Source organism: Hermetia illucens, chromosome 4 (genome assembly GCF_905115235.1).
Source record: "Hermetia illucens chromosome 4, iHerIll2.2.curated.20191125, whole genome shotgun sequence".
In the NCBI taxonomy this organism is placed as follows: Eukaryota; Metazoa; Arthropoda; class Insecta; order Diptera; family Stratiomyidae; genus Hermetia; species Hermetia illucens.
Window position 1 is genome coordinate 15,765,612 of NC_051852.1, and position 14,164 is coordinate 15,779,775.

At 44.2% G+C, this 14,164-nt stretch overlaps 1 protein-coding gene across 2 annotated transcripts in view; it reads right to left on the bottom strand.

Annotated features, from left to right (window-relative positions):
- LOC119654371 (autophagy protein 5) overlaps nt 1–14,164 on the bottom strand; it is a 101,295-nt gene that overhangs the window by 72,534 nt on the left and 14,597 nt on the right. For both annotated transcript variants that reach the window (XM_038059723.1, XM_038059724.1), the window contains exon 6: nt 2,034–2,139. In XM_038059723.1, coding sequence (XP_037915651.1) covers nt 2,034–2,139 — 106 coding nt within the window. The remainder of the gene's footprint in view (nt 1–2,033; nt 2,140–14,164) is intronic.

Below are 14,164 nucleotides of genomic sequence, written 5' to 3' on the forward strand. Positions count from 1 at the left end.
TAATCCGGGCTTGGCGATGGTTTGGGCCGGATCGCCGCGTTTCGACCACGATCTTTTTCGTTTGAGTTTATCGTAAATGATTCGCTTTTCATCACCAGTTACCATCCGCTTCGAAAATGGGTCGTATTCGTTCCGTTTCAGCAGTGCATCGCAGGCGTTGATTCGGTCCAAGCGATTTTTTTCCGTCAACTCCAACTCAAACATCTAGCTTTTTTTGGAATCTAATCTACTGCAAATGGTTCCAAACGGTTTTATGGTTATGGTACCTAGTTCCTGGCCAATCGAGCGAGTGCTCACATGCCGGCCTACTTGGATGATTTTGACGATTTTATCGGTTTCTCCGACGATTGGCCTACCAGTATGGGGTGTATCTTCGACATTCACTGCACCAGGAAGAAATCGATCGAACCAACGCGGTGCTGTGCGGATCGTTACAGTATCGGACCCATAAACTTCACAAATTTTTTCGGCCACCTTCGTTCCATTTTTACCTCTCAGGTAGTGAAAACGCAAATGATTGACGAATTTCTTGCTTGGTGGACTCCATCTTTGACGCGCTATAACTTGAGAATGAAACGTACGATCACAACACTGTCAAAGAGACACTTGTAGCGCAGATTATCGTCTTCAAATCACTGTATAGTATGATGCGATAAGTACAACACAAGATATGTTTAAATGTCGCCATCTATAGACAAAATAGGAGATTTCTTTTTCCCCAACACAATATATGGATGGCATAAAATCATATTATGGGGAGATAGTGCGTCAAATACTCCTTCGCTTTTGGTGAGACCTATTACCTGAATAACTTTATTTCAAGTTTCCAATCAACAATTGCTTGGTTACATGTTCTGTTGGCATTATCTTTTTTCAGACTAACTTTCAGATAATTTTTGATATTAAAGAAAACCCTAAGCTGGCAAATAACAATTAAGATTTTCCATCTAAGTTGGGGAGGAGTAAAAAGAATTTCACATAACTTTTATTGAATTTTCCAATTTAAAAAAATTCTTATGTCCTTAAAAACTTGAAACATATATGCTAAGTTAAAATCTCTGGAGGTATGGGATCCATTTAAAAAATGAAGAACTTTATCTATTGCCTTTTTAATGAAACTCGTTTCTCAGAAATACGACATGTTCCTTGGAGAAATTACCAAGTGACATTAGATACCAGTTCTTTGATATTTGAATATTCCTATCTAAATCAAGCACCAAGAAAGACTTTATCTACACTATCATAAAATATTATCAGAAACTACATAATAATTCATAAAAGAATTTCATACAATGGCGCCTGATATGTACCTTCATATATAATACAATAGTTTACAAAATGTCGCCTTCAAACGGATAAATCTAAAACTATGCGAGTGTGTAAATATACAGAACGCCATATGAAAACGCTATGTTTTCATAGCAGCAACATATTAACCCCACAAAAACTCATTCCCTAACCTGAGGATATCATTCATTTCATGAAGACTCCCACTCTATATATACATATAAGATTTGTGCAAACAACATCACACCTTTCTACACTTCTCACACCCAACAGATGCCAGGAACCTCTGCATCTCATAGCGAGTCCTAAAGAAGCAAGTGTAAACTATATTGCTGTTCTCGCCCTTTGTATCGCGCAAACGATAAATGAAAAAAAAAATCAAATAAAATAAACAAGAAAAGGAAACGTAAGGAACCTTACTAAATTTTTTATTACAGTCGTTCCTCCTCAAGACCCTATCGAGCATATCAACCTGTTGAGAAATGTGAGCATAAGGTGCAAGTGAAGTGTTGGCATTGACACCCTCTTGTAGTGTTGCGGTCCCTATCTGTGAAATCTTTATGACTTTGCCTGGCTATTTATTTTTGTATCTTGAATTTCATTCTAGCATGCACCAATGTACGTTTTCGTGCATCTTAGAAGATTTTCCTGCCTCAATCTTCCATTCTCAGTGATCCGAAAAATGCCATAAAATAATAAAGTACAAACAAGGGAGGGTGATGGATGAAAAAAAATGTTGGACTTACCTGCTTGGCGAGAAGGCGTGGATAAATCATTGAGGAGATCATCTAGTGTGCGCTTTTGGCCAGCTTCATTAATAGGCGAGATCAATTTCTGCATGTATGTACCATCCTGGAAGGATATGATTTAGAATTATTATATTGGAAATGACTGACTACTTTTAGAGAAACCAATTAGTAGGTGAGATAGGAGTTTAGGAGTTGTGCACAGTTCAAGCTCTGAACTAAGCGTAACTAGTGCAGGTCATTAAAGTTAAATTAAGTTTTTGCCTGTTTTTTTTTGTTCACCTGTAAAATAATTCCTATGAGTCTGTGGCAACTCAGCAGAACAAACCAAGCTGCATCGAACTTTGCCACGAGAGGCAGCAGCATCGACAAAATGGAGGTATCGAGACGTCAGCTGCAACAACGCGTAACCTGCTAGTTTAGTTTTAGTATTCTCGGGTGGAATAAAGTGGTGTGTACTTAGAAATGCCTCCTCGTATTTCCTTTATAGAGAAGAACGTACGCGTGGCGATACTCCGACTCTCTAAGCTAATGGTCCACGATGACTTCGAAAAACGAAAATTTCATGGACCCAAACGAAAGCGAGCACGAGGCCAAACAGTAACCTCCCGAAATATGCAACATCAGCGCCCTCAAGTTTCTACCGTTCTGGTAAACGCAACCGGCATTATGGTTTGCGCGGGCGGAAGTACGTATAGAATCAATAACGATACATTGAAGTTCGATAAGACCTTTATAGAATTGGACATGGCCGCCTTAGCACAGGTGATGGACATCGTGAAAAATCCCCCAACTGTAGGAAAATATGCTTTGATCAAGCACCGTCTTCTAGCCGCATTCGGCACAAGCAATGCGGAGCAGACTCCGGAACTCATACATAGCCTAGAATTGGGCAACCAGTGCCCAACGCATTGCAGATAATTAAGTCTGGCAGGCGTTTTTGAAATCGTTGTGGTTAGAGCGTCTATCAGTAGGAATACAGTCGATACTGGCAGCTTCAAATACCCCGTTCCTGGATGATGTAGCGACTGCGGCCGACCGCATCGTAGAAGTCAACAAGCAGACCATCAAATTCATGGTATAACCCACAAAACAACAGCCGGCAGAAACAACGGAGACTTCAGGGGACTTGCAGTCTTGCGACATGTCAGCGGACGAAGTAGCTGCTTTACTTTTGAATTCGCATCGAAAGACGAAGCGAACAATGCCGGGGGTACATGTCGTGCCGCATCCCACCGTGAAATAATTCGGGTAACAATGAAAACACCAAGACAATTTGTTGGTTCCTCTGACGCTTTGGACCCGAAGCAAGGAACTGTCAACAGCCATGGTCGATCAAACAACAATCGGGAAACGCACAAAGTCGCTCATGGAGCAGGCGCTAATCAGCGTCGTCGCAAACAATCACCTGTACATGTATAATAATGAAACAAAATAAGGAAAATTTCTTATTAATAAGCGTGCTGAACTATCAGTAGTCCCTCGTATCTACCACCGCAAGACAAGGCCAGCAAATTATAAGCTCTATACGTATGGGCAAAACAGCTTAAAGTAAACCTAGGGCTGCAGATGTACCGCGACCAATATTAGGCGCAGATTTTCTACAAAACAATTGTTTATTAGTTGATCTGAAAAACAAGAAACTGGCCGAATCCGTAACCCTGCTGGCCGCACCTGGTCAAGTTCGCCCTTCAAATGAAGCAGGAATACCAACAGTCTGCAGAACCAGCAAATTCCACGACCCGGTAAGAAAATATCCAGCGCTAACAAACCCAGCGGTAATCGAGACAAAGCGGAACCACGCAGTCCAGCATCATATAGCCCCAAGAGCCCCCCTCCCGCCGGTATATGAATAAGAACGCCTTTTGGCCCCAGAAAAATTCAAAGTCGCACAACAGGAGTTCGAGCTCATGCTAGACAGAGGATTCTGCCGCCGTCGTCGACTCCTTGAGCAAACCTCTTATATTTGGTGCCAAAGAAAGGAGGCTGGCGCCCATTTGAAGATTCCGCGTCGACACATCGTAGACACATCTAAGATTCGTCAAAATCAACCGATAAGAAAATCTTTACAAAATTGTCGTACGCGCATCCCATCACTTCTCAATAGCGGAACAGGACATTCTTAAGACAGTGGTATTGATTTGATTGACGACATTTAATCGTATAAAGCAATCAGGAAGAGCATCTGGAACACGTAGAGATCGTTCTAGAGCGGCTTAACAACATTTTAATGATGATAAATGTAACGAAATACGTTTTTGACGTTGATAAAACAGAATACCTGGGGCACACAATAAGCAAAGACGGCATAAGCCAACCAGAGTCCCGCGGCAAAGCGACCGGAGAATGTCAAGGAACTTCGAAGATTTCTCGGAACACTGAATTTCTACAGACGTTTTTACAAAATGCAGCACACCTTTAAGCGCCGTTGAACGAGCACCTAGCTAACGTACAGAAAGATGATAAGACACCAATAAAGTGGACGCCTAACTCAGAGAAAGCCTTTTTAGGCTTCAAAGAATCGCTGGCGAAAGCAACTCTCCTCGTCCACTACAGGAAAAATCAGCCTCTCTCATTAGTAGCGGATGCATCGGACACCGCAATCGGTTCAGCCCTACAACAGCTGCAAGACTAGCGTTCTTAAAACACAACCTTTGTGGCACGGAAAAATATCACAGCATTTATGGTGGGGGGGCTCCTCACCATTCACGACAGCATCAAACACTTTATATATTACCTAGAGGGCAGAGATTTCTCATTCCAGACGGATTACAAGCCCCTTACGTACGCATTCCAGAAGAAAACGGAAGAAAAGTACATAGCGACAAACACGGCAGCTTCATCTCATCTATAAAACCTAGCAGGGTCATGCATAGATGACCCCGTTGCTGCGTACCCTGTCAGCGCTTCAAAATCGGAAAACATAGTTAACCCGATCGAACCGTTCGCAGTACCAGACGGCAGATTTCAACACGTGCACTTAGACATAGTCAACCCGATGATGTCATCTAATGGTTTCAGATATTGTCTGACCATGATGGACCGGTACTCAAGATGGCCCGAAGCACCATCGGAAGAAGCAGTGCGGAGACGTGCTACGGGACAACGCTTAACCTTCTAGTTTAGTTTTAGTATTCTCGGATGGAGTAAAGTAGTTTGTATTTAAAAATACCTCCCCGTGTTTCCTTTGGAGGTGTTTTACGTAAGTACTCCTCGCACCGGCCTAACCCCACGATCCTCTTCGAGGACGAATTGATTTAGAGACCATAATCAGAACTTCACTGTGACTAACACAACGGCACTGCTTTATACTGAGTGCAGACTCAGCATCCATACCAGTGGATCCTCTATCGTAACTAAGGGGTAAGACGCCCAAGCCGTACAGCTCAACATCACGCTTGAGCCTACAACGAGCTCTGCCCCAATGTGTTCACAAGCACCACCGCCTATGACAATTCCACAGGCAAGCCAACCGCAAATAAACGAGCCGAGAACATATCCACCAGGAATTTTCCTGAGACATCATGTGCTTCCAGAGAACTATCCCGGTTCACATGATACCAGATAACCCTTAGTGAGGCTCCTTGGCAAAAAGCACTTCAGATGAGCTCAGTGCAGACTCGGGTCTGATCGCCCTACTAGGCCTCAGAGCATTCACCTACTACATGACGTAAAACAAGTCGATGTTCCTCAGGGGTACGTTCACGACACGTTCTGACAGTAAAATTTAGGCTCACGTCAGTCTCACTGAGTTATTCCTCGGAAAAATCCTGCAAGAAAACCAACCATCAGCTTCTCCTAGCGGTCCGTCATAGCCGTGAATGCTGCCTAAACTCTCACATCGACTAGTTTATGTGCTAACAAAAGCCTTTGCTACACCAAAGCACGTTGTTATCGTTGTCGCCGCCCAACTCCTTCCTTTTGAAGTTTTAATCAGGGAGCAATCGCCCACATTTAATTTTTCAATAAACCCCATCCTATTTAGGTTGCGTCAATGCGAATTTTTCGTGTTTTCTTCAAAGTCATTTACTTATATAGAGAGTAAAGATCAATCAATAAATTACGAGTAATAAATTAGAGACGTTGGGCCATCTCGTTTCTGGCTGCACTGTTATGGCACCGATGCGATACACCATCAAGCATAATGCTGTATGTAAGGTTATCCATCAAAACCTTGCATACAGTACTTGATAGTTCTGGTCACAGCATATATTGGGACCGGCAAGTTCTAACTGATCGGTATATTCCACATAGCAAGCCGTACTGTTAGTTGACAAGACGGGTCGCTCTGCGTATATTATTATTGTTGCTATCCCCCATAACAGCAACATCGAACGGAAATCAAACAAATTTAGCGTCTCGAGCGAGTAGTTGTAATTCCCATAATATTGTCAGCTACAGGTATTGCACCCAAATCACTCACAGCTTCCCTTGATGTCCTGGAGCTCTCACACAGTCTGGTTCAAACCATGAAAAAGTACACCATTCTGCATACGTGCCTAATGTTGTGGGAAGTTCTCGACGAATTCTCCGACTAACCTACCATCGATCACTACCACCAGCGCTCTTTAGTTTCTAAATAGGTAGGATCGCCCGAGCCTAAATGTTTGGCATTTTGTGCCAGTATTAGGTAAAATGCGGCATCTGCCGAGATTGTGACAACTCGGAAAAAATTTAATAATTAAAATTCTGACATAAGCCCCTTTGATTTAGGCTTAGGCTTAGGATTCCATATATGATATTCTCTATAAATATGTTTTTTCGAAACGAATGCAAAAGAAAATGGCGGCTGCGATGACGCTTCTGGGTCCCGCGGTCAAACTAATTTTACCCATAATGGTCAATGAAAATTTTTTTTCAATTACTCATAGGCTATACATAATATGCTGCTCCCAAGCCCAGGTAAAGGATGAGGGTTTTAGGCAACGTACTCTGTACTATCCTCAGTAAAACAAAAATAAAATGCTGAAATCAGGGAAAGAGATAAATAGAGTATAGTCGGAGTTAGTCCACTATGTTAAATCCTACCTGATCTCTCTTGGTGACAGGTCCCACTACAGGTCGACCAAGAAAATGCATACAATGTCGTTACAAACATGATGATCGGATTGAGTCACAAGCCTCGGAGAAATGCTAGGGCGTCCACCTCAGTCGACGCGGCAGCACGGGCCCCGGTCCTGTCGAGAAATGAGCAAGGATTCTTGACGCATGGACGGCGTCAGGACGTAAACAAGTTAGTCCGAACAAAACAAACAAAACAAATACGTGTCTGCACGCTAAATGTTGGTACCCTAACTGGAAAGCCCGAAGAACTCGCAAGAGCCTTTCGGAAAAGGCGCGTTGATATCTGCACTCTGCAAGAAACCCGATGGTCTGGTGCTAAAAGCTTCGACATTGAACTCGAACGCAGTAAAAATGGCTATAAACTTCTCAATTTTGGTAGCCCACACACTCAATATGGTGTTGGCATTGCCATCTCAGAGGGTTTCCGTGATGCCATTAAAGAAGTCGAACGATTCTATGACCGGCTGATGAAGCGCAGCATTATATCAGCTGACCGCACTATTCACTTCTTCACCGCATACACACCACAGACAGGTCGACCTGATGCCGAGAAAGATGCATTCTGGCAACTTCTCGATGAAAACACTTGTCACGTGCCTGCTGACAACTATATTATCATTCCCGCCGACCTTAATGGTCATGTGGGTGAAGAGGCAGACGGTAACAGGTGCCATGGGGAAAAGGGGTTTGAAGCGCGCAATGAAGGTGGCGAACGTATAATCGATTTTGCGGACTGCCACGACCTTGTACTTATGGACACATGGTTCATCAAACGATCATCTCATCTTCCTACATTTTATAGTGCGAACAGTAAAACATAAATCAACTATATTCTCATAAGACACCGACATTCTACCACCGTCACTAATTGCAAAGCCGCACCTCAACATCAGCCGTTGACGCCGTCCTGCAAATTAAGCCATGGATAAAACAGCGTGACGAACGCACTGGCCCGAGACGCATTAAATGTTGGCGATTTCGTGAGAAGAATGATCTCACTTACGCGATTACCAACGAATGTGCAAGAATCGTGGAATCAATTGAAAAATACTTGGGCTTTGAATGACTTTGTTCAAGTGAAGGTCCGTGGAAAGAAACGCCTCTACCACAAGTTTCTCGGCAATAAAACGCTAGCCAATTGAAAAATTTATAAGAATGCCAACCGGGAAGCAAAGAAAGTGATCGCTGTCACCCCAGCGGACCATTACAAAAATCTTCACGATAAACTGGACACTCGGGTGGCGAGAGAGATCTGTATCGACTTGTCAAAAGCCGAAACGAACGCACACATCGAACACTTCTGTTGCGTTAATGACAAGAACGGCACTTTGCTCATCAACCGTCGAGCCGCAACGGATAGATGGCGAGAATACTTCGAGCAAATTTCAACTGAAAAATTTGCTCATCCTACACTTCTACAACCATTGCCGACATTTGGAGCAGTTCCACCTGTCAGCGCTACTGGTGCTCTGAGGTGGCGGGGAGGAAGACAGGGCGGCAACCCTGTCGGCTGAACCAAAACCAAGTGGCCGAGGAGAACCTCCACGTGGTGGCACCGGAAAACGCTGTATTGCATTGGCTTGCCGGCCGTGATGCAGTAGGCGAATGCTCCAAGGCCTAGCAAGGGCGATCAGACCCGAGTCTGCACGGGAACTCATCTGAAGTGGCTTCGGTCACGAAACCTTACCAGGGGTATACTGGTACCATGGGAACCGAAGTAGCCCCTGGACTCTTATACTTCAGAAGAATTCCTGTCGTATCTGAGTACAGCTCGGTTGGTTGCGGTTGGCCCCCTTGTGGGAGTTTCATGGGGACTGTGGTTGTGCTCAAGCGAGAAGAGACCTTCGGGCCTCGACGTGGTGTTGCGTATCAACACGGGTGCCGTACTCCATAGTTCGGTAGAGATTTAGGTGATGCTTGCATCCACCAGTATGATTGCCAAGCCATGCACTTGACATATACTAGTACCGTTATGCTTGTCTAACGGGGCTCTGATTGTGGTCACAAAATCAATCCGTGCCTGAAGAGGGCCGTAGGATTAAGTCTCAAGACAGGTACCTACGTTAGACACCGAGGACTTCACTGTCAGCGCTACTGCTCGTTGGGGAGTTCCGTCCCCACGTACTCGAGGAGGGTGATCAGACCCGAGTCTGCAAGGAACTCATCTGAAGTGGCTCTGCCACGAAGCCTCACCGGAGGTTATCTGGTACCATGGGAACCGGGATGGCCCTCTGAGAGCATATGCTCCAGGAGAAATCCTGGAGGATGTGCTCTCGGCCCGGTTATTTGCGATTGGCCCCTTAGTGAGAGTTTCATGGTGGTTGTGGTTATGCCTACATCGCGAGCAGAGCTCCTCGGAGCTCAAGCGTGGAGTTGCGCTGTACAACTCGGGTGTCGTACCCCTTAGTTGCGGCAGAAGTGTTAGATAGGCCTCGCATCCACTGGTATGAATGCTGAACGTATAAGCCAGGACCGCTGTGCTTGCATGGCGGAGCTCTGATTGTAGTCCCAAAATCAATCCGTGTCCGAAGAGGACCGTGGGATTAAGATTTCACGGCAGGTACTCACGTTAAACCCCCAGGACTTTCGTGTCAGCGCTACTGAAGTTGAGGAAGCAATAAAACGAATAAGAGACACAGGACCTGACGACATTGCATCTGAGCTCTGGAAAGCGAACAGCTCGAACCCAACACTGTCGCTCAGTGAATTCTTTAATCGGGTTATTTCCCATACCATGAAGATTTTTGAACGCATTTTTGACAACCGTATTCGCGAAATCGTTGAAATAATCGTGAATCAAGCCGGATTTGTCAAGAACTGCGGAATTACTGACGCAATACACGCTGCGCGGTTGCTCATGGTGAAACACCGTGAGAATCATCCCCTCTTTGCATTGCCTTTCTGGATCTAGAGAAAGCGTTTGACCGTGTGCCACACGAACTCATCTGGTATGGTTTACGACAACACTTAGTGCCAGAAGAGCTCGTGCGCTGGGTTCAATTGCTCTACCACGATCTGAAAAGTAATGTTCGAAGCGTGGCGAGTGTATGAAAACCGCTTCGTGTCCCTGTTGGTGTTCATCAAGGTACCGCCCTGTCACCACTCCTCTTTATTCTTGTTATGGATACCGTCACACAGGACATCCAACGTCCAGCGCCTTATACACTGCTTCATGCAGATGATGTTTTCCTAGCATCTAATAGCAAAAATGGTCTTCAGCAACTTGTCAAAAATAGAATGATCGACTCATGCAACACGGTCTCAGATTGAATCTGTGCAAAACTGAATTTTTGAATACCGATCCCCATGAAACAGGTACAACACTGGCAGCGGCAGTGGCCTGCCCTGAACTGGGCTATTTAAATACCTCGAAGTGACGTTCCACAACTGCTGTTCTTTGTGACTGACGTATCAATGAACATCTCAAATCTAAAATTTACGGCAATGTCGTCCGTCCTGTCGCTCTCTATGGTTCTGAGTGTTGGCCGACTATAAAAGACAATGAACGGGGTCTTGCGGTAATGGAGACGAAGATGTTGTATTGGGCGAGTGGCGCGACACCTTTTGATCACATGAAAAAAGATCAGAAAAAGATTTTGAAAAGAAAAAATCCTCACCTCAAAGATGAATTTCTAATCTAATTGAGTTGTATTTTTGAACGAATTGGGAGTATTATCCGACAAGGATAGGATTATAAAAGGAGCTTCTTGTTAGGTATTAACGGGGTCTAGAGGCAGTTGCTCTCTGAACAAGTTTACATCAGATATAGGACATAGTTCTTAAACATTCGGTTTGATACAACTTGTTTGTCGCTTGCTAGATACATTTTTATAGTGACCTTATATCATTCGTATCTACTAAGGATATCTCCACCAAGTCACACTGGAAAAACCTTGACGTAAGAATTTTTCTTGTATGACTCTCTATGTCCATAAATGGCGAAAAAGTTGATGAGGGAGCATTTTACATTCGTGCCCAACAAATTAAGAAATGAAAGTCGGAGTCAGTGAAAAGTGCCAGATACTCATACATCACACCATTTTATGGTTATCACTCGTTCCAGATCTCTTTGCTGTCGCGATAATTTATTACAAAATCAAACAAACTCCTACATTTTTTGAATTTCTCATCATTAAAATCTCCAGGTTTCTGGAAGTCAATTCTATTTTCAGCCTCTTAGTTGTGCACGATGCTATGCAAAATAAATCTTATTTGCTGGTGAAACCACATTACTTCTCGGAATTGAAGTAAGGAATGCAAAAGATGTCAGCTTTATTTAGTACAACTAGATTAAGATTAAATCTTTTCTTGTGACCAAATATTTGAGTACATTCGCTTGGAAAAATGTTTTAGATTAGATAAAAGATTTCACCTTGAGGGTCAGCATATTACTAACAATGTATATTGGGAATCCCACATGTACTAACCACGATAAGCATGTTTATAGTACATTTTTACATACATGAGAATAATTAGATTGACTATTCTTAGCAAGTGATTAAAATCTCTGGGAATGAATTGCTCGGTTTAAAGGACGTTCTATCATTAAATGACCTATCAGGCGAAAGGGTGTGGTGGCTTATTCCGAATTTAAACCAGGAGGGGTGTGAGAGCACAAATAATGATCTTATCTTAAGCAAATGTTAAAAGTAATTTTCAAGAATATTTTTTGGCCGATTTCTATGTCCCATCATGTGATTATTTTTGTATTGGAATTTATGTACACGATTCGATTAAATTTAGCTGTTATCACGCGACGAAAAACACACTTCACTATTGTTTTTTCGTATCAGTCTATCACTTGGAAAATGTCGCTCCGATGTACAGTTGATCCGATAATTTTCTGAACATTGCGAGGAATCATTAAGATTCTCGTAGTATTTGGAGCTGATAGTAATGGTCAGAAATTGTTCAAATTCAGGAATTCAATTTATTTATAAATGGAAGGTCCTAGTTCTACTAGCAAACTGAATTAGTTTATCTGTAGAATTAAATGGCACTGATTTCCTCTGTTAAATATTTGAAGATTAGGCAAGTCGAAGTTGAACAAATGTTAACTGCAGAGCAAAGCGGAGGATTGAAGAGGATTGTTCCAGAAACCAACTCTTCATTACCACATCGTCGGTGAAATCGGTGTTCCTAATTCCTATTTTTCTAGTACTTCTTCAAATATTCCGAGTAAGTAGTTCTGACCCCCTAGCTGGCAGTAAACCTGCGTCCTAGGTAGTAGCCTCGAGAAAGCTTCTCGGTGAAGAGCGAACCGTTCTGTGTTGACATCGATGGGATGATGTGAGCGTAAATCTGCGAAGGACGTGTATCAGGAGCCAGCCACTTCGGGACCCTGGTCAGGTAGTGTGCATTGAACCGGTGTTAGTAGACCGCGTTGCCCCGAGCGAACACCGATTCATCCGGGAATTCCGAGATTCGCTTATCGTAGGTCAGGCCTCAGGGAATTGGAGTAGGGGCTGGGTCTCCGAGGGTACACCTGTTCCTGAATGTTACGGCCCGCTCCCTTGCACACGATGCGCTGGTGAGTTTTCCATGGAAAATTCATATAATTTAATAAAAAAAAAAACCACGAAACAACAGAGAAGTAGGAAGAACTAAGTGCGTTTGGGCGCAGCACAAAAATGCGTCATTCACCGCAGCGATCAGCGAAAGAGGCAGCGACGGCTGACATACCCAATGTGACACCGGGGCGCCCAAATAAAGAGGAAGCCTTACCAAGTAGCGCGACTGACCATGCGGAAGTGGCAACTCCAATACCTTGCAGTGCCCCTGTTCCGAAAGAAAGCCCAGACAAAATCGCTAGTCTTGAGCAGATGAATTCGGACACAAGCCGTGTGCAAATGCATTCGACCGTCCTAGCTAGAGCTGAAGAGGAAAAGCTCATCAGGAAATGCGCAGCAGTGGTGAAGCGTATACGGTCGGGAACGTTCTCCCAAAGGAACGTGAGTAAAGGCGTCAAAAACGGGCTGATGGAACTGGAGGAACTATTGGACCGCATCTCCTTCTATAGGCGAACGTAGAGAGCAGCGTAAGACGATTGGAGCGCAGAAACAGCCGCACTCCCCGCTAAGAACGGTGCTTGTGACAAACGGACAGCAGATAGCCCACTACAAAGCGAATTAGGGAAAGAGCGGAAAGTGGACGACGTGCTTGAAGGATACTTTATCGAAGTAGTTCCCAGGGCTCAAAAAAAGAAGATGAAGGAAAAAAGGAAACCACTGGCTACGCCGCCAGAGACATGTCTTTTCAAAGACAAACCAAAAGAAAGAAGCAGAAAAGACGAGGAAACGAAGAAAGACTAGACTGTCGACTGCTCATTAAGCCAACGGAAGGCAAGACCTTTACGGAAGTCCTTAGTGATATCTGCTACAGCACGAAACCCGAAGACAACAGGGATGAGGTGTCTTCCATACGGAAAACATTGAACTGGGCCCGAAAACGACTAGCAAGAGTACGTTCTGCGAAACGGTCAAAGGTTATTGAAGGAAAAGGCTCTTGTTTCCAGCCTAAAGCCCATGTCCTCTCTAGAAATCCGGGATCTCGACTGCCTCACAGAAAAGGTCGAAGTGGAGGAAGCGATAAAGCATGAATGTTCAGAGGTAATCGATGCCCGGATAGGTATCACCTCTGTAAATGCTCGAAGCTAAAAAATCGCCGTGGTGGAAATCCGCGAGCGATATCCGAGGAAACTTCTTAGCAGCGGGAAGATCAGAGTTGGATGGGTAGTATGCAGGGTACGAATGCGGATAGTTCCCACTAAGTGCACAGGTGTTTGGACTATGGACACACGCCAGCAGCTTACAAGGGACCGGACAGGAGGATAGCATGCTGGAGATGTGGCCAAGTAGGCCATCAAGCGAAAACCTGCAATGAAAGCGAGCGTTTTCTGCAGGGATCGTGGCGTCACTGCGGGCTCGGGACGATGTTCAATTTTCAGGGCGGGAATTGAAAAGTGTGTGTGTGAATGGCATGATCCGCATTTTACAAATTAACATGCACCGAATTGCAACGGCTCACCAGTTGCTAGCACAGTTCACTGCAGAAGTAAATGCTGATCT